Here is a 26,925-nt window from a genome sequence, read left to right on the forward strand (position 1 = left end):
GTTTTCTCCTTTATTGGTCACACTGTCTCACTGTATCTATGGAAATATTCTTTGTTGCCTTGGATAAGATAGTTTACTATGTTTGTACTAATGTGTCTCTTCTTTTTCCCCTTCATAAAGGATGGTTCAAAGGAAAAAAAAGACATTCACAAAAATATTCATAGTTCAATGCTACAAAACATGCTAAAAATGTGATATTTTCAGTTTTGATAAAAGAATTCTTTGAAATTACTAATGTCACTTTGTTCATTGTACAGAAATGGAGGTGTCAACACAGCTCTAGAACACACCATTGATACAGATTATCAATGTGAAAATAAACATCAACTGCCTTTGCATGTGTTGTCTGGTAATATGCCATTCACTGAAAAAGTGCAAACTTTGTTTGTCCAAGCAACTTACTGTTTGCCATTCTGAGTACTCAGTACTCTGACCTTTCCAGCATATCTAGCATATTCAGAAAAGTAAATATTTACATATGTCACTTTGTCTAACATCCCTTTGGCTACCACATTGGCCTGTATTAGGTATAAAACCCTGGTGGTGGCTTACAGGTCAGAAAGAGTTAATGTTCAATATTACAGCATGGAGGCTGCTACCAAACAACTCTGGATCAGGACCTTTACTAAATGACAGACTTAAACACTATTGTTAATATTTAGTGATTGATGTGTTGAAAAACATGATGGAGTAAAAAAAAAAAAAAAGAGGAACAGTAGCAAGTTGAAGCTCACTGACAAGGACATTTAACCAGCTGACATAAATAGTGACTAAACTGACTTGCTCATTTAAGTCTCCCACATCCTTAACAAGTCCATCCCAGACCATGCAAGCATAAACAAACCTGGAGTTGAATAAAACAGTCGATTGTTCATTTACACACAGTTCACTCTGATGGTTTAATGCACCTCAGTGTCTGAAACATTTTGGCATGAAAAATGTGATCTGCTTGACCCACAAGAGGATGGAACCTGGCAGTGAATGTTCCAATAGCACAGATCAATTATTTTGTTGATGTCAGTTTTATTGCCATACCTCAGAGTTAACAACAAGCCAACTTTTATACAGGGTAACCACAGGGTACTTGGGCTGACAGGATGGTTCTGTCTGTGGTTTGTGAAATAGTGACAAACTCTGTGAAACATGTTCACATGTCACTGTATGTTTGCAGTGTCCTCAACATGAACATTATTTTAAGTCAGACCCCTGCAGGTCAAAACCATCTAATGCAGTCAAATCCATATAAGATAAATTCCATTTAACAGAAACAAGCCTCATCTTACAGGAAATCAGTAGGTAACATTCAGATGCAATATGGCTAAAAGTGACAGATTTTTACATGTAATATTTGTAGATAGTGAGCAAAACCAACATGTCCTTCAGCTATCTTTACATCAATGCTTAGATTTGATGGTTGGGTTATGCAAAATGAATTTGCTGCAATGTTAGTATTCCTTTGTTGTGTCATTGGTCATAAAAAGATGCTGGTATGCTGTGGTATTTACTCAGTCATGTTTTTGTCTTGCTTTTAAACACTAATAACTCAATAACTAAACTCTTATAACTGTTCTTTGCAATGTAATTTACATATCACCACCCATTATTCTAGAGCAGTCTATCTTACATGTGTGATCTCAGAGGGAAATGGGGTATGTGAGACGGTAAAAATACTATTTTTGTAAAGAGGCTAATAGTAAGAATTCCATTTTTTTTTACTGAAAAGCAAAATGAATAAAATGATTTATGTTGAAATTCAAATTTGTGATCGCACAAAAAGATGGGTTGTTATTTTAGTCCTTGCTTCATCTGACCTGAGGGAAATGTATTATCTCTGTGATAGTGATGTTGGATTTCGGTGAAATTGATGCACTTGCAAGATAGCTAATAAGCTGTTACACAAAGAACTTCAGTCTGGACCTTTGTTGCAGAAGAGGCAAAAGATGTTTATTGATGATCTTCAGTACAGCAAGGCTTCACAGAGTTTCAGATGTTACACGCACTAAGTTTCACACTTAGAGGCTTACGCCTTACACACTCATCAACCTCTGACGGTCCGGTCCGTCTCAGCTGCGGGGCAACTCTGCTCACAAAGAACATCTTATAGCATCCTAAATAGTGGGAAACTGATGACATAAGCTGTGCAGAATATTTAATTATAACTGACCTTGCATCGCCTACAGTCTGGCGCCTAATTGGAAAAACATTACTTCAAAAGGTACCCTTGGATTGATCGGGGAGCACACACTGACCCGACTCCTCTTTGTCACAAACCCAGACAAGGGAGGCAGAGTGGGAGAAAGTTCAGCCAGGTAGAAAATTCCTATATCACCTGAGAACAAAACCTTTAATGTAAGAAGCTTCAAAGAACTGAGGTATTTTGGTTGTGATATATGCATTGATCTATCTGATATGAAGTGACTGACCTAATACTGAACTACAGCTATATGAGTGCTCGAAATCATAGGCCTCTACGTTGGGATGGTCTTGTGCCACGTATACACTTTCAATGTGCCTGTGTGCATGATTAGTTCAAAATAGCAGCATCACTTGGAATGTAGGTCATAGGTTGTAACTCTGATCAACCTAAAAACTACACAGAATACAATCATCATCATTGTCCCGGTGTATACTGATTCTACTAAACCACTGATTCCCAATCCTGGTCCTGGGGCCCCTCTGCTCCGCACGTTTCCATCTTTCCCTGCTCTACCTACCTGGCTGAACTCATCAGTGGCACTTTTGATTAGCTGAGCACACCTGATTTAATCAAGAGCAGGTTAGTCATTTCAATCAGGTGTGTCTGGAGCAAAGATAGATATGCAGGACAGGGGGTCTCCAGGAGTAGGATTGAGAAACTGTTAACGAAACCAATCAGTCTATTGATATAATGATCACTAAATAATCACCACTATTCTTCAGTGAAAATATTATTTTGGTAAAGAGGCACACAAAAAGGAAGGGGGACACTTGTAAAGAAAAAATAATGTGTTAATTTTTTTTTCTTTCAATGAATCTGTTAAACAGTTCCAAAAATTCTTATGTGGGAATCCTCTTAATGAATAAAAAAAAGTTTTTATTTTAAATCTGGGATTTTCTTCACAGTGTGAACTTTGAGATGTCAGTATAGAAGACACATTCTAGACTAGAAATGTTCATGAATTGAACATCCAAGTCCCAATTATGAGGGTGCAAAAAGGTTCCAGTGATCACACATAATTTTAAGGCAATAATGGATTAATATGTGGACCTGATAAAGCTGGAAAAAATGATAATAGCAGTGAGGTTGTTATTTTTGACCTTGCATTTCTGAAGGAGTGTGGACTGCTGTAAATGTAGCACACAGTAGTACTCCAATGGTCATTTAGCTAAAATATGCTTTTAATGCTGGTAAAATGTTCTGGTACAATAAATGTGCTTTTAATGCTGGTAAAATGTTCTGGTATAATACCAGCACATTTTCACAGGACTGTTATGGCAAAAATAAAAATTGATGATATATATCCACACCACACCATATCACAATATTAACAATACTTTACCAAATTAAATATTTACAATGTATTTTCTCTCTACCTGTTTTCTTTTCAGTGGAAGATTAGTGATGAAATTTGTCCTGTGTCACAAGTTTGATTCCTTGTCCCTCAGGAATGAATCAAATAAATGTAACCATGCATTCTTGATATTGCAGGACAGTATACAGCATTTCAAATATTTATTTATAACCGTGATTATATGAATAAAAAACAGGACATAACAATCTAATGCACACAATGGATCAAAATTTTATTTAAAATGACATTTTAATCTTAATAGCATTGTACGGAAGTCGTATTATTCATATATGATTTTTTTTTATCCCCAAATCACAACACATTTATTTAGACCAGTCCTCCTCAGGCATGGATTACAGTGGCAGAACATTTCTTGTTTTTTCACTGGGCAATTTCAAAAGGGGATTTTTGACTTTCACTTCAGAACTCTCTATGGCTCAGGTTACATGTCACATTATTATAATACAGCACTGTATCCAAGATATGGGAGTTCATACAGATATATCAGAACAGCCTCTGCCTTCATTGTGGGGTACATTTGGGTACATGCTTCTTCATGGTGGGGCAAATCCCAGTTTGATAGGAATTCCAAAAACAAATTTTATGTTGAGTGATAACAAATAGACCTATTTATCAAAGGTAAAATGCCCAGCTAACTAGCATGAATGACACTATTCATTTCACATTGGAAAAAAAAAAATCATTGGTGCCAATAAGTAAGAAGAACACAACCAAAATGCTGTTCTTTCTGTTTATGTGTGCAACATAAATAACATCTAGTCTAGTGAAAAGGTTTTTACAGATTGGTTGGGCGTCAGGACAATCCATTTTCAGCTGGAGGAGGGACGGCACTGAAAAGGGCACCTGTCTAAGATAGACAGTTACGCAACTTCTCTTGCAGGCTGTTGGTTTCACTTTGTGTTTGAGGAAACTAAAATTTCGTAACAAAGGCTTGTGACTTAAATAGTGCTAAGACCTCTGACAGTATAAGAACAACAATCTCTGAAAGCAGAGCTATTGTGGCTCTAAAGAGTTTTCAGAAGAAGACTCACCTTAAGGACAGGTATGTTTGTTTCTCATTTTCCACATGTGTGTATATATTCAAGCCATTTAGATTTGTGTATATGATATAAAATATAAAAACAGCCATTGTCATAAGAGGATGGTAGATGGATTTTTAAAAATTGATGAAAAAATGCATACATCTTAAAACATCTTTCATACAAATAGGCAACATCCTGCACTTGTTCACAAATGAAAAGTATATCAGAAATCAAATGTCATACATCTCATTTTCCTTTCTTGGTTTAATTACACACATTGCAGCAACAGCTGTACAGAAAAGCATTGAAGAAAAGTGGATTTATTGTTGCTGTGACGTTTTAAAAGGAGGCTTAACAGAAAATACAGGAATGTGTGTTCCTTGTTCTCATTTTCCGTTAAAATGACGTGCTTACATATTCAAGTTTGTTAGATTTGTGCTTATTGCATATAAAATGGGGAATAAAACAGCCATGTTCAAGATAAGGTGATATTTGAATTTAAAACTAGTTTATGTTGATAATGATGAATCAATCAATAGTCAGGATTGCTGTCATTTACTGCTTAAGTACTACTTCCCTTCAAGTAATCTGTCATTTTCTTGCACCATTTCTGAATCATGACAGGAGTGCTTCTATGTCTTTTATGCACTCATGTGAAAGGGATTTTTTTGGGAGTGTCTCAAGAGAATTTCCATTACAGTGGTATTGATATATCTGCTAAGTGACAAAAAGTGTCTACATATAGACATGAAAAGTAGGGATGCACGATATAGCCATCGCGATGCCTCGCACAGCTATTTAGCGGAACAACAGCTGTCCCCGGTATGTGGCGTTAGGTTTTTTCCCCGTATGTTTTTCAGTGGCTGCGGGTGAGCTGGAAACAGGGGAAGCGGAAACAATACCTTTAAATCATTACTTTCAACCTGTTCCGTTTATCCTTCTTGATTGATAAAACAAATAATTCACAGAACTGACACCAATCGTAAATAAATGATTATGCTCACGAAACAGCGCAGATTGTCTGTAGTTTGTGTGCTTGCGAAAGCTACAACATGAGATTGTTTAATTAACAAGGATGGCAATTTGCATAATTCAGTGCCAAGTAATCCCAAAGCTTTCTCTTAAATGTTCTACATTATAGCGTTCTTGTGTTACGAAATTCAAATTACAAAACGGAGCTAAATTTAGTTAGATCGATTTAAATTACTGAGAATAAACTTTTAGGTTAAGTTGAGTGCAATGAACAATAACTTAGTAACACAGACCTCACAAAAGCTGTAATGTGTCATGAGCATTTAACGTAATTTAAATTGATAAATGCCGTCTATGTTAAACAATCTCACGTTGTAGCTTTCGCAAGCACACAACCTACTAATCTGCGCTGTTTCGCGAGCATAATCATTTACTCTATTTACGGGGTTTGTGTCAATTATTCTGTTAATTTGTTTTATTGTTAATCAAAGAGGATAAAGGGGAACAGTAATGATAGATTTAAAGGTAGTGTTTCAGCCCCCCCTGTTTCCAGCTCACCAGCCGCCACTGGTAGTATTTAACTTGGAGCGTGGAAAGTCATGACGTTGAATACTTTATGAGCTACGCTTTTGCAAGATTGTGTAACTTCCTGGCCCTTGCGTTTCACTTTCAGTTTTGAGAAAGCACGGCTTTTTCACAAACTGCAGACTCATGTCTCAGTAGCCTCAGCTTGACTGTGAGAAGAACATTTTTGAAGAGTGAAAACCTCACACTGAGCGCAGATTTCTGTCAGGTTCGTGGACCGCTGCATAAAAGAAGTTTGACGGGTAGGGTCAGCAATGAATTTCTTTACCGTAGGCATGAATCCAGCGAGACGCGATAGGATGTGTTTTTTTTTTTTTTTTTTTATAGTTGTACATGAATATACCATAAAGTGTAGCGTAATAATGAGGAAATGAGCCAAGCAAGGAGGAGTAATTTGCATTTGAATAAATAGCATTAAAGATGTCTTTTTTCTCAGACAGACGATGAGAGCACTAAAGTATTTTTTCTTAGCATTTCTATTTAGTAGTTTCTCATTAAAATGAGAACTTAATGTGTACATATTAACCTTGCTGTTGTATTTTGTGAGCAAGCAAAAAGAAAGCAACATTCAAATCTATAAGACGCGTGTGTTCGGCATGTGTGCACCATTTCAATTCTTGTAAGTACAATAATTCATTTGAATTAGTTTAATATAAATTACTTCAATGTATATTTAAATCAATAACATGTAATTCCTTGTATATACTCGTTTACAAGTTTAAAGTTTACAATTTAGGGAATGCCCAGAGTGTTTGACTATAGCCCCTTTCACACATGCACTGGACGCCGGAACGTATCCGGCCCTTAGCCGGAGGACCTGTAGGCCTATGTGAGAACGCAAATGTCCGAATCAGTCGGACTGGACATGTGACGGACTTCGTTCTGCCAGCTCCCTAGTACAAAGTCAGTCTCATGTCGGAGTGAGCCCATGTGTGAATCGAGCAGGCAACGTTCCGGAGAGTCCACGGCCAGCGAGTGGACGTGTTGATGACGTTTCTATTATGCTACTGGCGCGAAACCGGAAGAATACAAACATCTGCCTCGTACCCTTTTCCGTGTGCCTGTACATAGCTTTCCACTGTTTAGTTGACATTGCGGATATGTCCAAATACATGCCATTTTGAGTCCAATGATCATTAGTTAGCTATAGCTATACTGTCAAAACTTGTGTCTTACGATGATTAATAACTTTGGTTAGTAGTTTCTGGTTAGTAGCTACCTAAGATGTAGCCAAATAATAGTGATAGGTATAGTGAGAGGTGAACTGGTGACCCATCATTACATAAACAAAAACTTACCTTATTGTTATAATTAATAGACTGTACTGGTAGCAGCATTTGGATGTCTGGGTTTTTTATAGGCTACCCAAAAGTACAATAGCTGTGTTCGCCGCCTTCTCCGTGCCACATTATGTACCCGTACCACCGAAAGGTAAGACATTGAAAAGAAAAAAAAGAAAATACTTCAAATCTTTAGGTGATCTCGTCAATACTTTTCACTCGTGAGAATGCAAGTGGCGTCTAACTGGAATACCACGAGGAAATCTGGACGTTTCTAAACTCGTAATGATTTCAAGCGACAATGTAACATACTACAAATGTACTTATTAATGGTCGCATACTCGGTACTACACTGAAAAATAGCATACACTATACAGTATATACTTGTGTAGCACGCAGTACACAGTATGCAGTAGGCGGTTTCGAATACAGCCACTGCGATTTCTGCAGCGTACTTTTTGCGTCATGTCCTGCCTCCTGCACGGTCTACCCAGGCGCCGCCCCTCACCTAAACCAAACCGGAGTATTTCCTGTAGGTGAGAACGCGTCTGTCACGGACAATCTCCTGTTGCGTGCTACATGTGTGGAAGGGCAATTCCGACCACGTTGCGGACCTGATTCTCCGCACTTTGTCCGGAGTTCACACCCGAAAACGGCTTGTGACAGTGCTCAGGAGGTTGTGGGAGTGGCAGTGGTGATGCGGGGAGTTTCCACGAGAGGGAAGTGGAAGGTTTAACTAAGGCAGAGTATCCTTTGTTCAGTCGTCATTCAAAACATTCAGACACAACCAAATTGGTACAGAGTATTAGTGCTGTGACAATGCAGTGGTTTGATGAAAATCATCTACTTTCTCACCACATTATGAATAGAAAACACTTTTCACTGCAAAGTACAAAAGGGAGATTCATTTTTATCACAGGGTGAGTCTAAATGGTAAAAATCACTCCATTAGGAGTGTAACTAAGATGTGGCTGTGTAAGAGTCACATGCATTTACTCTTACATGAGGACATTTTTTTCAGGATTCAGGAGGAGAATTTCACACAATCCCTCTGCAGTTAATCAAACCTACGGTATATAAACCGGTTGTTTACAAGTATAAAGTTTCTCCCATTTATGCATGTGTATGAGTTTCTTATGTGCTAGCATTTTCTTCAAGGGCTGACTACCCCTACCAGAGGGCTTTCATTTCTGTTTTCACAGAGGATAAAGGGGAACAGGTTGAAAGTAATGAGATTCAAAGGTAGTGTTTCAGCACCCCCCCCCCCCCCCCCCCCCAAAATTCACAGAAATCATTTTATTCCTGAGGGAACTGTGCACGTCAGGTCAGATTCATAAAATGTGCTGGACCACCCAATTTCATTCCTACCTTCGTATGATGATGAATCCCAGCTGCTCTTAAGTTAGATGTTCATCCATGTTACCTGTAATTAGGATAAGTGACCACTCAAAAAATGAGCACCATGTAATGAAACGGACTGGGATCCAAGTGCAGTTAATCACTGAAGCCAAAACGTAGTCAGGAGCAAACCAGGTCGTCAACAGAAGCAGCAGTACAACAACCATATCCAAAAGCACAATCAAGGTCCAAAGAACAAGCGAGGGTGAAAACACAGGGATAACACTATGGAAATAGCAGCAAGCAGGCTTGGTAAAGTCTCATGAAACAATACCTCACAATGAGGCAATTGAAACTGAGTCCTTATATAGGCAGGGCTTGATTGAGGAATGGGTCACAGGTGCACTTGATGAGTGGGTGTGGTTGAGCCAGGTTGAGCTGGGCGTGGCTGAGCTGGCCGACTGGGAGCGGGTGTGACACACCATATATGGGCAACTCGTACCAACAAGAATAACTTGCTAACTTGCTAGACATTTGAAGGTTATGAAATCCTGAAATAATAATAAAAAAATATATATCAAAAAAGTAGAACAGTGAACCAGTGCAAACAGCCCACTGAAAAGATTCATTCAAAATTATTTTAGTCACAGAACAACACTAATTTCCATACAGAGCTTGAATACTGCCTTGCAAGGAATGCAGCCGCTGCTTCCTGGGTTGGTCATCATATGGCCACAGAACTTCCTTGTGATCTCTATGTCTCATTTAGTTCATGTGTGTCATCTATGTTGATTAATTATTGTTTACAACTGTTTGTAGCCTATTTCAAGTTGATAAGAGCATTAATGACTAGATGCCATTTTTGTATAGTGGAGCTTTTGTCAAGAGTTACAAATACAGTAATTCAAATGTCAGCTGATTCTTTTTAAATGAAAAATACTTGTGCATGTAAAGTATTAATTGCATGCTGTGGTCATTTTTGTAAGAGATTTTACTCATCTGGATGAATAAAGTAACTGGTGACTGTTCATTTTCAAGACTAGTCCTTAACAGCCCTTGACAACAAGCCATGGATGAGTCAAAGGGACCTCAAGGCTACCACCAGACAGAGGTACGGGGAGAGAGCATTCTTTGACTTCCTACTTTCTGATAAAGCAGCAAGCTGATTGTCTTCTCCAAAGACCCTTTACACAGTGAAATTCCTATACTGAAAAAGCACAGGAAGGTAGATTTGCATAAAGGCTGGAGTTCCTTTATCAGTTCAAAAGCCCATACAGGGTCTCAGGAGGTATATACTGTATGAGCTGAGCTCATATCCTCTGTATGAATGTGCGCTGTGGTGTCTGGTTACAGGGTGGCTCAGTGAAGATGCCCCAGCCTGTTTGCCTGATTGCAAATGAAAGTGGAAGTAAACTGCAGGTGAACCAGGAGGCCCTGAACATCCTGAGCTCCATCAAGCAGCCTGTGGTGGTGGTGGCCATTGTGGGCATGTATCGTACTGGCAAGTCTTACCTGATGAACAGACTGGCTGGGAAGCGCACAGGTACAGTGGGGAGTACAGAGGTGTGTGTTTGGTAAAAATTCCAGGGGCTGCAAGTGGTGTGTGGTTGTATTGGCTGGTAACATTCTTACCTCTCTATGGCAATTGAAGTGTGAAATATATACACTACAATATTCAGTGCAAAGCTGCCATTAATGTTATGATCACCAACTATTATTAATGACATTATTTGCTGTTGTTTTTAGATGCTTTTTTGTCTGTGGTTACAGGGTTCTCCTTGGGCTCCACCATCCAGTCTGAGACAAAGGGCATCTGGATGTGGTGTGTGCCTCACCCCTGCAGAGAAAACCACACACTGGTCCTGCTGGACACAGAGGGCCTGGGAGATGTGGAGAAGGTAGTACAGTTCAGTCCTCATTAACTTATTAATTTGCTTCATCCAATACTGCTTGGGCTGGTTACAGTCTTTGGTGTTACTTTGGGCGCATTCCCCACCTCTGGTACGTATATATCATGGCATACAGGAAACGTACATTTATTTGATCAGTTTTACTCCACAAACATAATGTGCATAATTTCTTTAGGAGTGAAACGTTACTTTTTGTAACAGGGAGACCAGACAAACGACACCTGGATCTTTGCACTGGCCGTCCTCCTGAGCAGCACCTTGGTCTACAACAGCATAGGCACCATCAACAATGAAGCACTGATGAGCCTTCAGTATCCTCTCATTCCTATGGTCAGGGTTTATATGATTAGTTGCATGATTTTCTACAAGGAGAGCATTTGTTTCTCATGATACAGCAAAACTGACTAATCAAGTCGCAAGTGGCTCAGTTGCTAAGGTGTTTGATTTGAGCACAGGCTAAGCTCTATGGCCTGAGTTCAAAACTGGCTTACCCACATTGATCCCACATCTCATAGCAGAGAAACAAACTGGCTTTTCTCCACCAAGGATAGGGGTGTGTAGGCCTGGTTGGTCTGGATTTCCCCATTTCACTGACCTCAGGCCCCTGTGAGTTGTTTGGGTTACTCTGGTATAGTGGCATCTGTAGTGATCTCCCACTTCAATGCATGACTTGCAGTGGAAAAATAGCCTTTTGCTGCATGCAGATGTTATTGATAATTGTATTTATTGCATTTTAACGCTCCTGCAAGAGTGCAGAGTTTGTCATGGTGACACAAGCCTAGCATATATTTCACAGTAACTGGCTAATTAATTATTCACCACAAAGCTAAATCCTCTTTTGGTCCATATTTTTTCATGATAGCTCCGATAGCTCACCAGGACCCTTGCCTTCATATGGGACATTTTCTTTATACACCAAAAAGGACGTGATCTTATGAGAGTTTCCCAGAAGACCATTTCAACCTCTTGGATATATCAAATCTCTCTGTCTCAGTGGACTTTTGTCCTTAAATTTCATTTAAATGCAATTGTGACTTTTGTGCAAACATAATTTTTTACCTTAATTGTGATCATCACTGAGCTCACATAACTGATGTTGTAAATAGACTGATAAAAATATTAACACCCCCATTCATCTGTGAGTCAAAGGTTAAGGTCATAAGTTGTTTGAATCCAGAAGGCAGTCTTTATGTCCGTTTCTGTTACATAGCTGTGTCATCCTTAATTTGTACAACAGCTATGTGACAGAGCTCACAAAGCACATCAAGGTGAAGTCCTCCCAGGAAGCTGAAAGTGAGGCCTCTTTTGAGTTCATCCGCTACTTTCCCTCCTTCGTATGGACCGTGAGAGATTTCACTCTGGACCTAGAGCTGGATGGGAGGGCCATCACATCTGATGAATACTTGGAGAACTCTCTCAAGCTCAAACCAAGTAAGTCCCCTGTGTGAGGCCAAGAACTAGACAATGTAATGTAATGGTGATTACATAAATATGACAAATCTTTTGAGAGGAAGACAAGACCTTTGTGGTAAAGCTGGACATTCTCATATACAGTTACAACAGTTACAGTTATGTTCTCTACAGTGTTTCAAGAACTGATGGAAAAAGAAAAGCGATGAATATTAATATGGAGGACAATAACTGACTCATTTACACTGCAGTTAATCTAAACACATGACGAAATACAAACTGAACAGGCATGATCCCAATCCAATGTTATCCAATATTTCTAACCTTATGTGTTCAACTTTGCCTTTTGTTTTTGACATGTCTTTCCAAATTAACATATTAGCTTTAATTTCACTTTTGGCCTTTATATGTACTACAGTACCTTTGGCAAAAAAAAGCTTTTAGCATACAAGTGGGCTAGGTTACCCATTCGAACATTCAGTCTGGCTTCAGGGCTAGTCATTCCACAGAGACTGACCTATTCTCCATTACTGAGACTCTTCAATTAGCCAGAGCTTCCTCCAACTCCTCAGTCTTGATTCTTCTAGACCTTGCTGCAGCTTTTGACACAGTTGACCACTGTACTTCTTTGTACGCTGGCTATATTAGGGAGTGTTGACATTGCTCTGGGTTGCTGCCAGGTTTCTGCATGCATCTCGGCTTGCCTGAAACACATTTCACAGTGGATGTCTGTACTGGTCCCTCAGTGGTTAGGACAGCGGAATCTCTGGCCATCTTCTGTCGCAGACTGAATACCCCCCTCAGTTCCACCTCAATCCCTGCCCCCTAACCCCCAACCCCATGAGAGGAGGAGACATTTTCTCCAAAAGGCAACAATAACAGTAGTGCAAGATTTTCACCGTTAAGAAACCCAAAAAAGAAAGTAGACATGCTAGTCATTTTGAATACAAAGTCTATTGTATGTCGATTTAAATTTTACATCAATTTCCCACTGCAAGATTTTTAGATTTTAGAAGAATTCCCATTATTGTTATGCAGTTAGAGAATGAAAGAATCCTTTTGAACAAATCTATTTCAACAAATCTTTTTAGTTTACTTTATGTAGTGGTTCTCTATTCTAAAAGATGCATTCATTTGTATTAGAAAGCACATTGAGGATGTTGCCTGACAAATGAACAAATTATATAGAATAGTGAATTAGTACATACAGTACAAAAAAGATTTGCTCAAAATGATTTGTTTCTTTGTGAACTTCATAACACTATGTAATATGTATTTGCACATAGCATTGTCTGTATCTCTGTCCTTTCATCATTATTGAGAGGATAGCACAGATGTCTGCACTACTTTCTCAACTTAATCACTATGTAATTCACGTGATTATGTTTTTATCATCCCGGGAACAGATTTAAGACATTGTCTTAAACTTTCTGTGATAATAATGTTTTACATTCCTTCCCAAAGGTAACTCAAAAGTCAATGCCCCACAAATCGCTCTCAGTAATGGCCCCAGAGAGTGCATCCGGAAGTACTTCCCCCTTCGAAAGTGCTTTGTGTTTGACCAGCCCGCCACCAAGCGCAAGCTAAAGAAAATGGAGGAGCTGAGTGATGCTGACCTGGAACCTGATTTTATCAAGCAAACCAAAGACTTCTGCAGTTACATTTTAAGCCATTCAAAGGAGAAAAGCCTCACAGGGGGGATCACAGTCAATGGAAGCAGTAAGTGTAAAAGTGTAAAAGCGGAATATTACTGGGTAAACTGTGATTGGAACTGTTGCTTTCTTGCCTTAAAAAGGCATCAGTAATGCACTCTGACCCTTTCTTTAAAAGGTCTTATGGTGTTTATTATTTTATTGTGTGGTTGGTAATGACACTAAATTGTACATATATTTATTTGCTTAGTTGATACTTCTGAGCAACTTACATACTGTGTCTTACAAGCTTTCTTAGCTTTTCATCGCATTTAAATAGTTTTCCAGTTTTTCTCTTACAATATTTAGCATTTAGCTGTCAGAATTTTCACCTGCCCAAGGGTACAAAAGCAGTGGCCCACCTGGGAAAAGGCAACTTTTGAGTTATGTCATAATAGTACACCACACTATTCCTTTATCTACCCAATAGACCTATAACCTTACAATAACCCTTATCATTCTATTTCTTTGATTGTGTTTCTATGTGGTTTCAGTGCTGGCTAATCTGGTGGTGACGTATATGGATGCCATTTGTGGAGGACAGATGCCATGCCTGGAGAACGCAGTGCTGGCTCTGTCACAGATCGAGAACTCTGCTGCAGTTGAGAAGTCACACGCCCTCTACAGGCAGCTGCTGGGAGAGCAGGTGAAGCTGCCCACTGAGACACAGGAGGAGCTCTCCAGTGTTCATGAGGGCTGCCTGAAGGAGGCGCTGCAGCTGTTCATGGCCCGCTCCTTCAAGGATGAGGACCAGCTCTACCAGGAAGACCTCATGGTCAGTGAGCTAAGCAGATTTCTCTATTTTAGCTGATCTTATGAGAAGCAATGTGGGATTTCATTGACAAAACTGTGTTTTTTCCGGGGGTTCATAGGAGCGTATCAAGGAGGTATATGAGGAGAAGTGTCAGGAGAACGCAGATCTCTCCAGGAAGCACTGCATTACTCTGCTGCAGCAGCTGTGGGAGTCTCTGGACCAGGAGTCCTACATGAGACCAGGAGGATACGCTGACTACAGAGTCCAGGTGGACTCCATCATTCAGCAGTACAGAGATACACCTGGCAAAGGCATACAGGTACTGTCTGGATTCATTCTACATCAGAATATATACATCAGTTGTAATCATTTGCCCACCCACTCCCCCACCACCAAAAAAAGAACAAACAAAGCAAAACAAAACAAAAAATGCCATTTTCAGTCCCCTCATTTTTGTCAGTGAAGTAGCGTATGCTAAAAGGCATACATAGTAAACATAGTACACCTTATAATAACTCTGTTATTGCTGATGGAACAGTGCATAAATGTTGTTCCTAATGTGCTAATAACACCCAAAGACCTTGTTATAATGATACACAAGCTGAATTACAGGGTGACCATGCCTTGGAGGCCTTCCTGAAGGAGAAGAGTGACCTGGGGAGAAACATTTTGATGGCAGACAAAAGTCTTACTGAAAAACAGCAAAACTTAGAGGGTGAGGAGACCAGCCTGGTGGGAGTTCCTGACAATGAGTTCCAGCATCAATCACATGAGTTTAAGATGAAAGGGATTGACCCTTGGTTCCATTTATCACTTCCTCAGCATTGACTGACAAATACAACGTGAATGCAAACATTACTTTTTTGCAGAACAAAGTGTCAGTGTTGGAAAAAGCTAAACGTGTTAGTTTGCAAGTCAAATGTAAGCACAAATGTTGATTGAAGCCAGGGATAAATTTCATGACACTGTCACATTTTCAAAAAAATGTTTCACTAGCATCTGTACTGAAACAATTACACATGTGCTGAAAAATGTATGAAATTAATCATTCAGTATGTTTTTGTTTTGTAACAGCGGAGAAAGCCCGTGCAGAGATGGAGAGATTTAAAGCAGAGGTAGCCAGGCAGGAACAAGAGGCCATGGCTCAGAAAATGGAAAACATGGAGAGAGCGCACAGAGAAAATGAACGGCAGCTATTGGAGAAAATGGAGAAGGAAAACAAGGCAATGATGGAAGAAAATGAACGAGTTCTTACCCAGAGATTGGAGGTATTCAGTCATTTCAGCCTGTTTGTCTTTAATGGCACTGTGACATTCATACATTTACCTTGTGCATGTCCTCTATTTGACCAACGGATCAGAAATCTTGATAGCAGCAACAATCAAAAACAGTCCACTGTTGCTCTGCACCAACACTTGTAAAGATTAGATACTAGAAAACAGACTTAACCTGACTTAAATACAGAAAGTATTTAATTTATAATATTTTAATCAATATTCGTTGTAGTTATCGTATCATATGGTAATGCTGGAGATATTTGACAATCATTATTCTACTTTATTATTTGCGATCAATGAGGTGAGATCAAGCAAAACTGTGACACACACACACACACACACACACACACACACACACACACACACACACACTGCAGACTCAGAGGGGAGGCTTGGGATCTCACATCTATAAACCTACAAGTGACAACGCACTCAACCCCCCCCCTTCTCTCTCACTGAACAGGAGCAGAAGGCCCTCATAAAGGAGGGGTACGAGCAGAAGGCAAATGAGATGGAAGCTCAGATCAAGAGCCTGCAGCAGAGGGTTGCATCCAGTGGTAGTACATGTCGACGCCGACGCCGACGCCGAGGCTGCGTGATTTCCTAAGCCTCTCTGCCAAGGAAATATAAATATTAACTGCCTATAAATATTAACTGCCTTGCATTCAGTTTTAAGCCATTTTATTTCTATATTCTCTTGTTTCTTATCAGTAATGTGCATGTACTATACTGTACATAGTATTTCAGACATTCCCAAAATGGTCCTGATATAGACATACAAGTTCTTTTTTGGATTTTTTGGGTTACTTTGTTGATCAGCAATGACCACTGGAAGCATTGAGAAGATAATGTGTCTGTCTTTTCTATAAAGGAACACATGGAATATAAAGTCCATATCTCATAAATTGATCTGGATAAAAATAACATAATATGGCTCTTTCACAGGAAGAAGAAAAGATAAATGTGAAAGTATAGTTTGTGTTTCACTGTTCTTAAGGAAAAGAAAAAAAGGCTGCTATTTTGAATAAACCACAATCTCCTGCTTTTTTGACATCACACACGAGAGACATGGTACTTTGTGATATGCGTCTGCCAAAGTTATTTTCAGGTGTTTATGTAATGATGAAAAAAATAAATAAAAATTTTAAAATATTTCAGTAAAAAGGTCTGTCTTTAAAACTGAGTTTTAAATCAAGGTGAGTTAATTTAACCATATGGCCTAATACAAACTGAGCAAGCATGTTCCCAAAGTAATGTTACCCAATGTTTCTTAAATTATCTGTGTAACTTTGCCTTGTGTTTTTGATATGTCTGCAGAGAATGTAGTCTTTCTACACTTTACATATCAGGTGTAACATCTGGCTTTTATTGTATGTACTACAGTATCTATGGCAAAAAAAGCTTTTAGCATACAAATAGACCAAGTTACCCACTTGTACAAATCGTATATCATCATTACATTACATAATTGTCATTTAGCAGACACTCTTCTCCGGAGCAACTTACTGAGGTTACAGTTTACATATTTACACAGCTGAATATTTACAGAGGCAATTTGGGGTTAGGTACCTTGCCCAATGGTACAACAACAGTGCCCGAGGGGAATTGAATTGGCAACCTTTTGGTTATGAACCCTGCCACTTACCACTACACTACACTGCTTCCTATGTGTCCTCCATGTTCTCCTCCATATGTCAGTACATGCACTCTTACAAAAATAGGAGTGCCACACAAAGTTTATATATCTCTCAAAAACACTTTCAGTGTACATCCATGCCAACTTACTCAAGGTACAAATCATATATAGTGTAAACAGCCATAGCACTGATAAAGTATTATGGTTAAAATAGTCTGGCTGTAAGAAACAAATTCAGGTGTGCTACACAAGACCACATACTGGGAAATATGATTTAGCTAAACACCAGTTACGCATGTAGCCTGTACATGGCATGCAATACCACAGCCATGTAGAATCATGGCTTATTAATCACTGTATTAATCTGATGTTGTGGCCCTTTTGTCTGTGAGATAATTTGGTAAAATTTGTTACTGTTAAAAATCTATTGGTAGAACTATTTATGCAAATGTGTATATGAACTAGCATAGCATAACATTTACATATGACTCAAATTCATTTCTCCCTTACACTTTACAAAAGGAGTGGACTGCATGATACAACTCTTAGAATTGTGCAGCATTGTGCAGAACTTGGCCTTAGTTGCATTAGCTAGGCAGGATATGACACCACACACTGTAGCACACTTTGCCTCACACACAGTTGCGCAGCAAAACAATACAGAAATGAGCATGACTAGTAAAAGGGCTGACATGGATCGCAACCAGGCAACTTGCGGTCATGAAATACTTTGGACATTGCAGCTGTGCAAGTCTGTGTGCCATTGGACCTATGACACAGGGGGCCCTCTGCATTGAGGCACAGTCAATCAGAGGTGTATAGGTCCTGTCTCCCATGGGCCTAGAAGGCTGGTGTAACCAGGCATGAGGGTTGGAAAGTCCCAGATAAACTTTCAGTAGTAGTAATAAATCTTATGGTCCCCGAGGGGAAATTTGGTATAACATTTGTTACGGCCGGCTTGTCGGACCGCAGCATAAAAAAGGGAGGCGGACAACAGAACTGACTTTCAAACAAAGAGTAAATTTATTAAAGTTACTAAAAGAGAAAGAAAGTGTCTAGGGGAATGAATGGGTGTGCGTGTGCGTGTGCAGGAGTGGAGTAGACAGGTGCGTGTGTGAGGAGAGGGCCTGTGCAATGTGACGAGCTATCCCTGGAGAGACGCCTGCTCACGTTCTTATAGCTCACACCGGCGCCAGGTGTGACTAATAAACAATCAACAGTTCCCACCACGACCTGCAACCTAGGTGTGGCCATCACAGAAACTACAGGGTAAGCAGGGGGTCGTAATACATTAATCAAAAACACATCTCAAAGGTCACGCACATCCATGCAACACATACTATACGCATGATCACTGTGTCAGTAAAAAGAGAACAGAGAAAACTGCCTACTTGACAACTGCTGAAATTCATGACTCAGCGAACACATGCTTCCAATTTCTGAGAAATGCCCAGTTAGTTCTAGTAATACCATTGCAAAAGAAAAATTGCCTCAAGAAATGAGTATTGCAATAGCACAGCAGACAGTATCTGTCTAACAGTTTTTTGGGGAAGTGAAAGTTGCCCCACAAGAAGGAAATTTGCACATGGGAATATTAGAATATTTATTAGAATATTTAGTTATATTCAGTGGCGGCTGGTGAGCTGGAAACGGGGTTCCCCTTTATCCTCCTTGATTAACAATGAAACAAATACTTAACAGAATAATTGACACCAGTCGCGTAAATACAGTAAATGATTATGCTCGCGAAATCTCATGTTGTAGCTTTCGCAAGCACACGAACTTGCAGACAATACAGACAATCTGCGCTGTTTGGCGAGCATAATCATTTACTCTATTTACGGGATTGGTGTCAGTTATTCTGTTAATTATTTATTTCATATTTCATGTTAATCAAGGAGGATAAAGGGGAACAGGTTGAAAGTAATGATAGATTTAAAAGTAGTGCTTCAGCCCCCCCTGTTTCCAGCTCACCAGCCGCCACTGGTAGTATTTAACTTGGAGCGTGGAAAGTCATGACGTTGAATACTTTGTGAGCTACGCTTTTGCAAGATTGTGTAACTTCCTGGCTCTCACGTTTCACTTTCAGTTTTGAGAAAGCACGGCTTTTTCACAAACTGTAGACTCATGTCTCAGTAGTCTCAGCTTGACTGCGAGAACAACATTTTTGAAGAGTGAAAACCTCACACTGAGCGCAGATTTCTGTCAGGTTCGTGGACCGCTGCATAAAAGAAGTTTGACGGGTAGGGTCAGCAATGAATTTCTTTACCGTAGGCATGAATCCAGCGAGACGCGATAGGATGTTTTTTTATTTGTACACGAATATACCATAAAGTGTAGCGTAATAATGAGGAAATGAGCCAAGCTGGGAGGAGTCATTTGCATTTGAATGAATAGCATTAAAGATAAGTGTCTTTTTTTCTCAGACAGACAATGAGAGCACTAAAGTATTTTTTCTTAGCATTTCTATTTAGTAGTTTCTCATTCAAATGAGAACTTAAGAATAATTCCATTAATTCAGACCCATGACGCTTTAAAAAATGTGTACATTTTAACCGTGCTGTTATATTTTGTGAGCAAGCAAAAAGAAAGCAATATTCAAGTCTATAGCACGCGTGTGTTCGGTTAGCATGTGTGCACCATTTCAATTCTTGTAAGTATAATAATTCATTTGAATTAGTTTAATATAAATTACTTCCTCAATGTACTTTTAAATCAAATGACATGTAATTCGTTGTATATACTCGTTTACAAGTTTATAAATTTAGGGAATGCGCAGAGAGTTTCACTATGACAGTGCTCAGAAGGTTGTGGGAGTGGCAGTGGTGATGCGGGGAGTTTCCACGAGAGGGAAGTGGAAGGTTTAATCAAACCTACGGTATATAAACCGGTTGTCTACGAGTATCAAGTTTCTCCCATTTATGCATGTGTATGAGTTTCTTATATGTGCTAGTATTTTCTTCAAGGGCTGACTACCCCTACCAGAGGGCTTTCATTTCTATTTTCACAGAGGACAAAATCATTCAGATATTCAAAGAGACAACAGAGTGTGAGATCTCAGTAGAGATCTGTGGGATCAGAATATTTCTGAATATGAAGTTAACAACACAGCCATTATGAGTGACACAAAAAGAAGTACAGACCACCATAGGGAGGTAATTGTGGATGCATTATTTAAAATTAAAATTCTTGTGAACATTTTTCATGTATTTGTGCTGGATTTGGTTTCAGGGGGAACCAATGGCAATGGACAAGCCTGTCTGTCTGATTGAGAACACGAGCCAGGATGAATTGCAGGTGAACCAGGAGGCCCTGAACATCTTGAGCTCCATCAAGCAGCCTGTGGTGGTGGTGGCCATTGTGGGCATGTACCGCACTGGCAAGTCTTACCTGATGAACAGACTGACTGGGAAACGCACAGGTATTGCCATTATCTCAATGCTGTGTGTGGTGATTCAGGGAATTACATGTAGTCTTAGAGTGTAGTTTGGTGTTTCTTGGTTTAGAGTGCAGCCCTAAGCCCTTAATTGTTTTAGGATTTTAGCATACCCTGCTGACAACTTCACCTGTGTCCTCACAGTTCTGCTCTCGTGTGTCACTACTTTGAAAACGCTGCTTGCACTCCAATGGTACTCACACCATTGTTGTCCTAATGTTGGTGGATCTAAATGGAGATTACCATTTACCATTGACATTTACTGTTGAATAGGTAATGGTGGTCACCTTGTTAACCTCTTGACAGACTCTTGACATCCTTAGGCTGGGGGTAGGGGGTGTGCATCTTTATGAGCCTGTATCAGTGATGTTTATTGCTGTTGTATATTAACAAATGAGTTTAACACAGCAAAGCCCTTTTAATGGTTTAATTCCTCTGTCAGAGGCTTCAGGGTTCTCTGTGGAAGTCTGACCTGTGCCCCAGTGTTTTGTCTGCAGCTAATATGGTTCCAAGAGCCTTGTGTCTCAATATTCTGTTTTTGAGAGTTTTCACTCTGCTTAAAGAGTTGTAGTGTTTTATGGTTCTCTGTGCATTTTCAGGGTTCTCTCTGGGCTCCACCATCCAGTCTGAGACAAAGGGCATCTGGATGTGGTGTGTGCCTCACCCCTGCAAAAACAATTGCACACTGGTTCTGCTGGACACTGAGGGCCTGGGGGATGTGGAGAAGGTAGGACAAGCCAGGCTTCATGGCAGGGTAAAGGGGAAACCTTGGTGCCATGATGTAGTGCATGATGAAGAGTTTTATTCAGTCATCAGTACAATCAATATTTTGGTCTTGAAACTTAAAATGACCAAGAATATCATGTATTAAAATCCATTTTTATTTTCTTTATCATTCCTACAGGGAGACCAGACCCATGATACTTGGATCTTTGCACTGGCTGTCCTATTGAGCAGCACCTTTGTCTACAACAGCATGGGCACCATCAACAACGAGGCTGTGATGAGTCTGCAGTATCCTAGCAATTACGCACTGCATGTGGGAGGTTCCTAAAGACATCTCTTGTATCAATTCCTGGTAGAACCCAAGAAACGACCACTTTGGACCACTGGAAATTTGCATTTGAGAACTGTGTAAATTTCAATTTGGCAGTCAAATATTATTGTCCACCATTCCACAAATGCAAAGCAACTGCTGGAAAATATTTCAGACATTTTGCAAAATGTGTGATGTCAAAAATGATACACTTAGATATAGGTTGACAATCTGAAACAATTTAAGATGTCACCAACATCTCAAGGTCAGATATGTAACTTCTGAGTCCAAATTTTTCACCAGGCCTTCAAAACGTGACATGACAAGATGGACTTGGTTTTCATCCTTCCTGCAAATATTTGTAAATAGTAATAATTAGTAAGTAATTAATTGGATTGCTTAATTGTACGGGTAGTTTAATCACCTCTGTCTAAGGCAGGTATTTAAGGTCCTCAAGAGATTCTCAAAGCCATGCTGTCTGTTCCCATTGGGTTCCCCCATCATAAACATCCAGCACCATTTCCTAAATGACTGAATTCAACAGCTACGTGACGGAGCTGACAGAGCACATCAAGGTGAAGTCCAGCAGGGAGAAGGAGGAGGAGACGTCCTCTGAGTATGTGCGCTTCTTCCCCTCCTTCGTGTGGGCCGTGAGAGACTTCACCCTGGAGCTGGAGCTGAACGGGAGGACCATCACAGCTGATGAGTACCTGGAGAACTCGCTTAAGCTCTTGAAAGGTAGGTGCAAACATGATGCTAAAGCCTCTGTACAAATATTCCTTTTTTCTCTAAAAGCGCAAGTAATGTTCAGTGTCATGACTGGCTCTGTTTATCTAAACACATTTGTCTTTGCAAAGGAAAAGTGCTTACAATACACCATGTGAGCAGAAGAGACAGAACTTCCTCTTTGCCTTGTCCAAGGCATTTCTTGAGCATTATTTTAAAGGGAGTAGTTGGAATTCAAGCCAAAGTGACAAAGTGTGATTAACAAAATTGTCAACTATCTCATACGTTCATGTCAAACATGAACCTATTCAGGCTATTTAATACCAATTTTAACTAAGTAGGGTATCAAATAACCTGGTATCAAATAACATTAAACAAACATTTAATTAACATTATTTTTTATATTTACATTTAAATATAAAATCCTATGCATGTCATTAAGCAGTATCACATAATCACAGAATTTTTTTGCTTTAAGATTATTGTTAATGCAGGTTATTTAAAAACATATTACACACAAAATATTTGCAATGTAATTCTGTCATTGTGTTCTAAAGGTCACTCAAAACAAATTGCGTTCAGCAATGCGCCCCGCGAATGCATCCGGAGTTACTTCCCCAGTCGGAAGTGCTTTGTGTTTGACCAGCCTGCTCCTAAAGAAAAACTGAAGGTGATAGAGCAGCTGAGTGATGCTGATCTGGAACCTGCATTTGTCAAACAAACGTCTGACTTCTGCAATTACATTTTCAACCACTCCAAGGAGAAAACCATCACAGGGGGATTCACAGTCACCGGAACCAGTAAGTGTATTATCATGGATGCATTTATTGAACAAACTGGAGAATAGCTGTAATTAATAGCTATAATGTCCTGTGTCAAACATTCAAGTAATGACAGTTATAAAGCTTAAATGTGCCTAATAAAATCAATTCAGTGCAATCTGAAAGTGAAGGACTGAAAGTTGTAAATGTGGCATTTAGAAAGAATCAGTTCGTTAATAATCTTATATTCTGTTATTCCTGTCTTTCTGCTCTGTTTTGAGTGCTGGGCAACCTGGCAGTGACATATGCGGACGCAATTCGAAGTGGGCAGGTTCCGTGTCTGGAGAACGCAGTGCTGGCACTGTCACAGATCGAGAACTCTGCTGCAGTTGAGAAGTCACACGCCCTCTACAGGCAGCTGCTGGGAGAGCGAGTGAAGCTGCCCACTGAGACACAGGAGGAGCTCTCCAGTGTTCATGAGGGCTGCCTGAAGGAGGCGCTGCAGCTGTTCATGGCCCGCTCCTTCAAGGACAAGGACCAGCTGTTCCAGAAAGACCTCATGGTAGGCTTTTGAATTCTGTACCCTCAAATGGCGCTGGCATTCAGTCTAAGGAGATGTAAACTTCATTATTGGTTACCTGTAGTAGAGTTCTTAATTATTAACCAAACTAAAAAATACAGTTGTATACATGTACATATATGTATATGTACTGTACATGGCCCCAACACAATATATGTTCCCTAATGGCTAATTAGCTACTGAACACCATTGTCTCTCAGTCGATTTTCAGTTAGCCTGCTAGGTTTAATTGCTAACTAGCTCACTAGCTCACTAACTAGCTAACTAACTTATCTCATAATTCTTCTTAGCACCTTGACCATGTTCCAGATGTACTCAAACGGAGGCTTTATTAATTTGAAGGTGGCCCATTCCTGCAATGTCTCCACAGGAGCGTATCAAGGAGGAGTATGATAGAAAGTGTCAGGAGAACGCAGATCTCTCCAGGAAGCACTGCATTACTCTGCTGCAGCAGCTGTGGGAGTCTCTGGACCAGGAGTCCTTCATGAGGCCAGGAGGATACGCTGACTACAGAGTCCAGGTGGACTCCATCATTCAGCAGTACAGAAATGCACCTGGCAAAGGCATACAGGTACTGTCTGGATTCCACTCTGTTCTGTTGGCCTTTAAAACTTGAATGGAAATATTCATATGCTCCTTCTGGTTAGTTAATAGGAATTAGAATTAAAAAGGAATATAGAATTAAAACTAATATAAAAGGCTTTGATTTCAATAACACAACATTTATCTGTCTTGCAGTCTATCTGGCTGTCTCTGTCTATCTGTCTATCTACCTCTCTAGATAGATATTTCCTTGAGTTGTAATATACACTGTGCTTGTTTGTGAGTGTGCAGATGTTCCTCTGACTGCTTTCCTTTCCTTTCCTTTCCTTTCCTTGCCTGAAGTCTTGCCTTTATTGTAGTGGTTGTCCCTCAGCTGCACTGTCTTTTTTCAGGCTGAATATGCTCTGGAGATCTTCATGAAGGACAAAAATGACTTGGGCCTGTCCATTCTAAAAGCAGACAAAAACCTCACAGAGCAGCAGAAGAAATTAGAGGGTGAGATTGTAAAGCCAGTGAGATGTTGGGAAGCCTTGCAGTTATGGATTATTCTGAGGACTTTTGTTTAAAATGTTTTTTTTTATTTCATTATCAGAGGAGAAAGCAAATGCAGAGATGGCGAGATTTAAGGCAGAGGTGGCCAGGAAGGAGCAGGAGGATATGGCAAAAAGACTGGAAGACGCAGAGAAGGCCCACAGAGAGAATGAACGGCAGCTGTTAGAGAAGATGGAGAAGGACCAAAAAGCTGCCTTTGAGGAGCATTCAAGAGTTCTCGACCAGAGGCTGAAGGCATGTTCCCACTCTGACACCAGATACTTATTTTATTGCACATTGTTATTCAGCCACTATACAATGTAGGTGAATAATTTATCCAGTACATTTGAAGGAGCCCATTATTTGTCCAAGCTGTGGTACATCATGACATCATCCATACAGATAAGATGATAAACAGTGGAAGATAGGAGACAAAAGCACTTGTGTTAATAGAGATTCCAAGCGAATAAAAGGGAATACATAATGGTCATAGTGTGCTGCAGCACGTTCTATGGTCCACCAAAAGAGGGTCTTGTGGCCTTCAGGGGAATACCACAATGCAGACTTCCACTGACATCGTGTCTGAGGCCCTCATTCTCCTTTCTCCCTTCCTGTCGATGCAGGAGCAGAAAGCCCTGATGATGGAGGGCTTTGAGTCAAAGGCCAGGCTCATGGAGGCGCAGATCCAGTCCCTGCGCTCAGATCTTGCAGCAGCGAGGAGCGGTGGAGGAATCTGTGTGCTCCTTTAATTACTTCCTGCAGAGCAAAGGAAACGCTGCACTCTGATAGTACATCAGTATGTCAAAGTTAAGTCTATGTGAGTTTAATGTATGTTATACAAAATTATTTTAGACTTTTAAATTATTCACACCAACTATCATTTTGTGCCACCAACATCTGAGACTCAGAGTGTCCAAATTAGCTGTTTGGAAAACAGCCCAAGTCAGTGACGCTTGCAAGGATCAATTTATTAAAATTTTATTTCATAGTCCAAACAATCACTTTCCCTTGGTTTTCTGTTGTCATACTGTTGATCCATCCACGGTATCTTATATTGTTTTGTTTTTTTTCTGTGAGTGGTATTTAGTTGGCTGGCAGTGTTTTTAAGGAAAGTCAGTCGGTGTTGGTCGTGCCACCAACCTTTGCACCACTTTATAAAATCAGTGTTAAGCTGCAATATTTATGTATTTAGACATGTATTCAAATGACTATGTACCCCTTTTTGGTAGAATGACAGGCACGTGCTATGCGAACACAATAGTTTCCTTTGGTGTCCATTTTCAAATTATGACTGTTTTTGCAGTCACTGTTGTGTGATGCCTAAAAAAATAATTAAAATAAAACTTGCATAAATAAATGATCAAAAAATTACAAAACAGCAATAGCAGAAGATATGTGTCACCCATTTCTATATTCTATGTTTGAAGACTTATAAAAGCACTATATGAATAATTAAAAAAAAAACAAAAAAGGTATGACCAGGCAGGGCGGCCTCTCCAATACCCAGACCTCTCACCCCTGCCAACCCACACACACAAGGTCACGTGTATCTGAGCTGAAGCTATCACTGTCTGATTACCTACAGATCCAAGAGAAAGCCAATTTACACAGAAAGACTATTCAATGGAACAAAATTGATGCAACAGTAGGTAAAATATGCCATTGGTCTGCAGGTCAGACAATGTTTCCAGTTTATGCTAGGTCCATTCTGGCATCTTATTGGCTTCTGTGGATGCGGTTGCTTTGTTAAATTAGTGGTGGACGATAACCTTCTGTGCCTTTTGTGAAAGCGATTTTGATGCATCCTCCTTCCGTCGGTCACAAAAGAGATTCCTCCCTGGTGGCATTTATCAGGGTGGTTATCT

General features: G+C 39.9%; 2 protein-coding genes across 2 annotated transcripts; both read left to right on the forward strand.

Moving 5' to 3' along the window:
- The first annotated feature begins 9,810 nt into the window (after nucleotides 1–9,810).
- On the forward strand, nucleotides 9,811–16,418 carry LOC118769343 (guanylate-binding protein 1-like). The gene is made up of 12 exons (XM_036516375.1): nucleotides 9,811–9,880; nucleotides 10,123–10,312; nucleotides 10,540–10,667; nucleotides 10,881–10,990; nucleotides 11,917–12,123; nucleotides 13,496–13,507; nucleotides 13,591–13,808; nucleotides 14,275–14,555; nucleotides 14,653–14,853; nucleotides 15,147–15,249; nucleotides 15,609–15,802; nucleotides 16,275–16,418. The coding sequence occupies exons 1-12, from the start codon at nucleotides 9,839–9,841 to the stop codon at nucleotides 16,416–16,418; spliced, it is 1,830 nt and encodes a 609-aa protein (XP_036372268.1). The 5' UTR covers nucleotides 9,811–9,838.
- Nucleotides 16,419–20,684: 4,266 nt separating this feature from the next.
- LOC118769461 (guanylate-binding protein 1-like) lies at nucleotides 20,685–26,307 on the forward strand. Its single transcript, XM_036516567.1, has 10 exons — nucleotides 20,685–20,868; nucleotides 21,483–21,610; nucleotides 21,788–21,897; nucleotides 22,464–22,657; nucleotides 23,203–23,445; nucleotides 23,688–23,968; nucleotides 24,357–24,557; nucleotides 24,922–25,024; nucleotides 25,122–25,315; nucleotides 25,684–26,307. Exons 1-10 carry the CDS (start codon nucleotides 20,688–20,690, stop codon nucleotides 25,807–25,809), a joined length of 1,761 nt encoding a protein of 586 aa, XP_036372460.1. The 5' UTR covers nucleotides 20,685–20,687; the 3' UTR covers nucleotides 25,810–26,307.
- Nucleotides 26,308–26,925: the final 618 nt, after the last annotated feature.

The sequence above is a fragment of the Megalops cyprinoides genome, chromosome 22 (assembly GCF_013368585.1).
Source record: "Megalops cyprinoides isolate fMegCyp1 chromosome 22, fMegCyp1.pri, whole genome shotgun sequence".
Taxonomy (NCBI): Eukaryota; Metazoa; Chordata; class Actinopteri; order Elopiformes; family Megalopidae; genus Megalops; species Megalops cyprinoides.

Bases quoted from the DNA above. Each gene is read 5' to 3' on its own strand.
- LOC118769461 (XM_036516567.1), top strand. From the start codon at position 20,688: ATGGCAATGGACAAGCCTGTCTGTCTGATTGAGAACACGAGCCAGGAT. The intron at 24,558-24,921 runs GTACTGTCTGGA...GTCTTTTTTCAG, and splicing joins CACCTGGCAAAGGCATACAG to GCTGAATATGCTCTGGAGAT. The intron at 25,025-25,121 runs GTGAGATTGTAA...TTTCATTATCAG, and splicing joins GCAGCAGAAGAAATTAGAGG to AGGAGAAAGCAAATGCAGAG.
- LOC118769343 (XM_036516375.1), top strand. From the start codon at position 9,839: ATGGATGAGTCAAAGGGACCTCAAGGCTACCACCAGACAGAG. The intron at 10,668-10,880 runs GTAGTACAGTTC...TTTTTGTAACAG, and splicing joins GCCTGGGAGATGTGGAGAAG to GGAGACCAGACAAACGACAC. The intron at 15,803-16,274 runs GTATTCAGTCAT...CTCACTGAACAG, and splicing joins TTCTTACCCAGAGATTGGAG to GAGCAGAAGGCCCTCATAAA.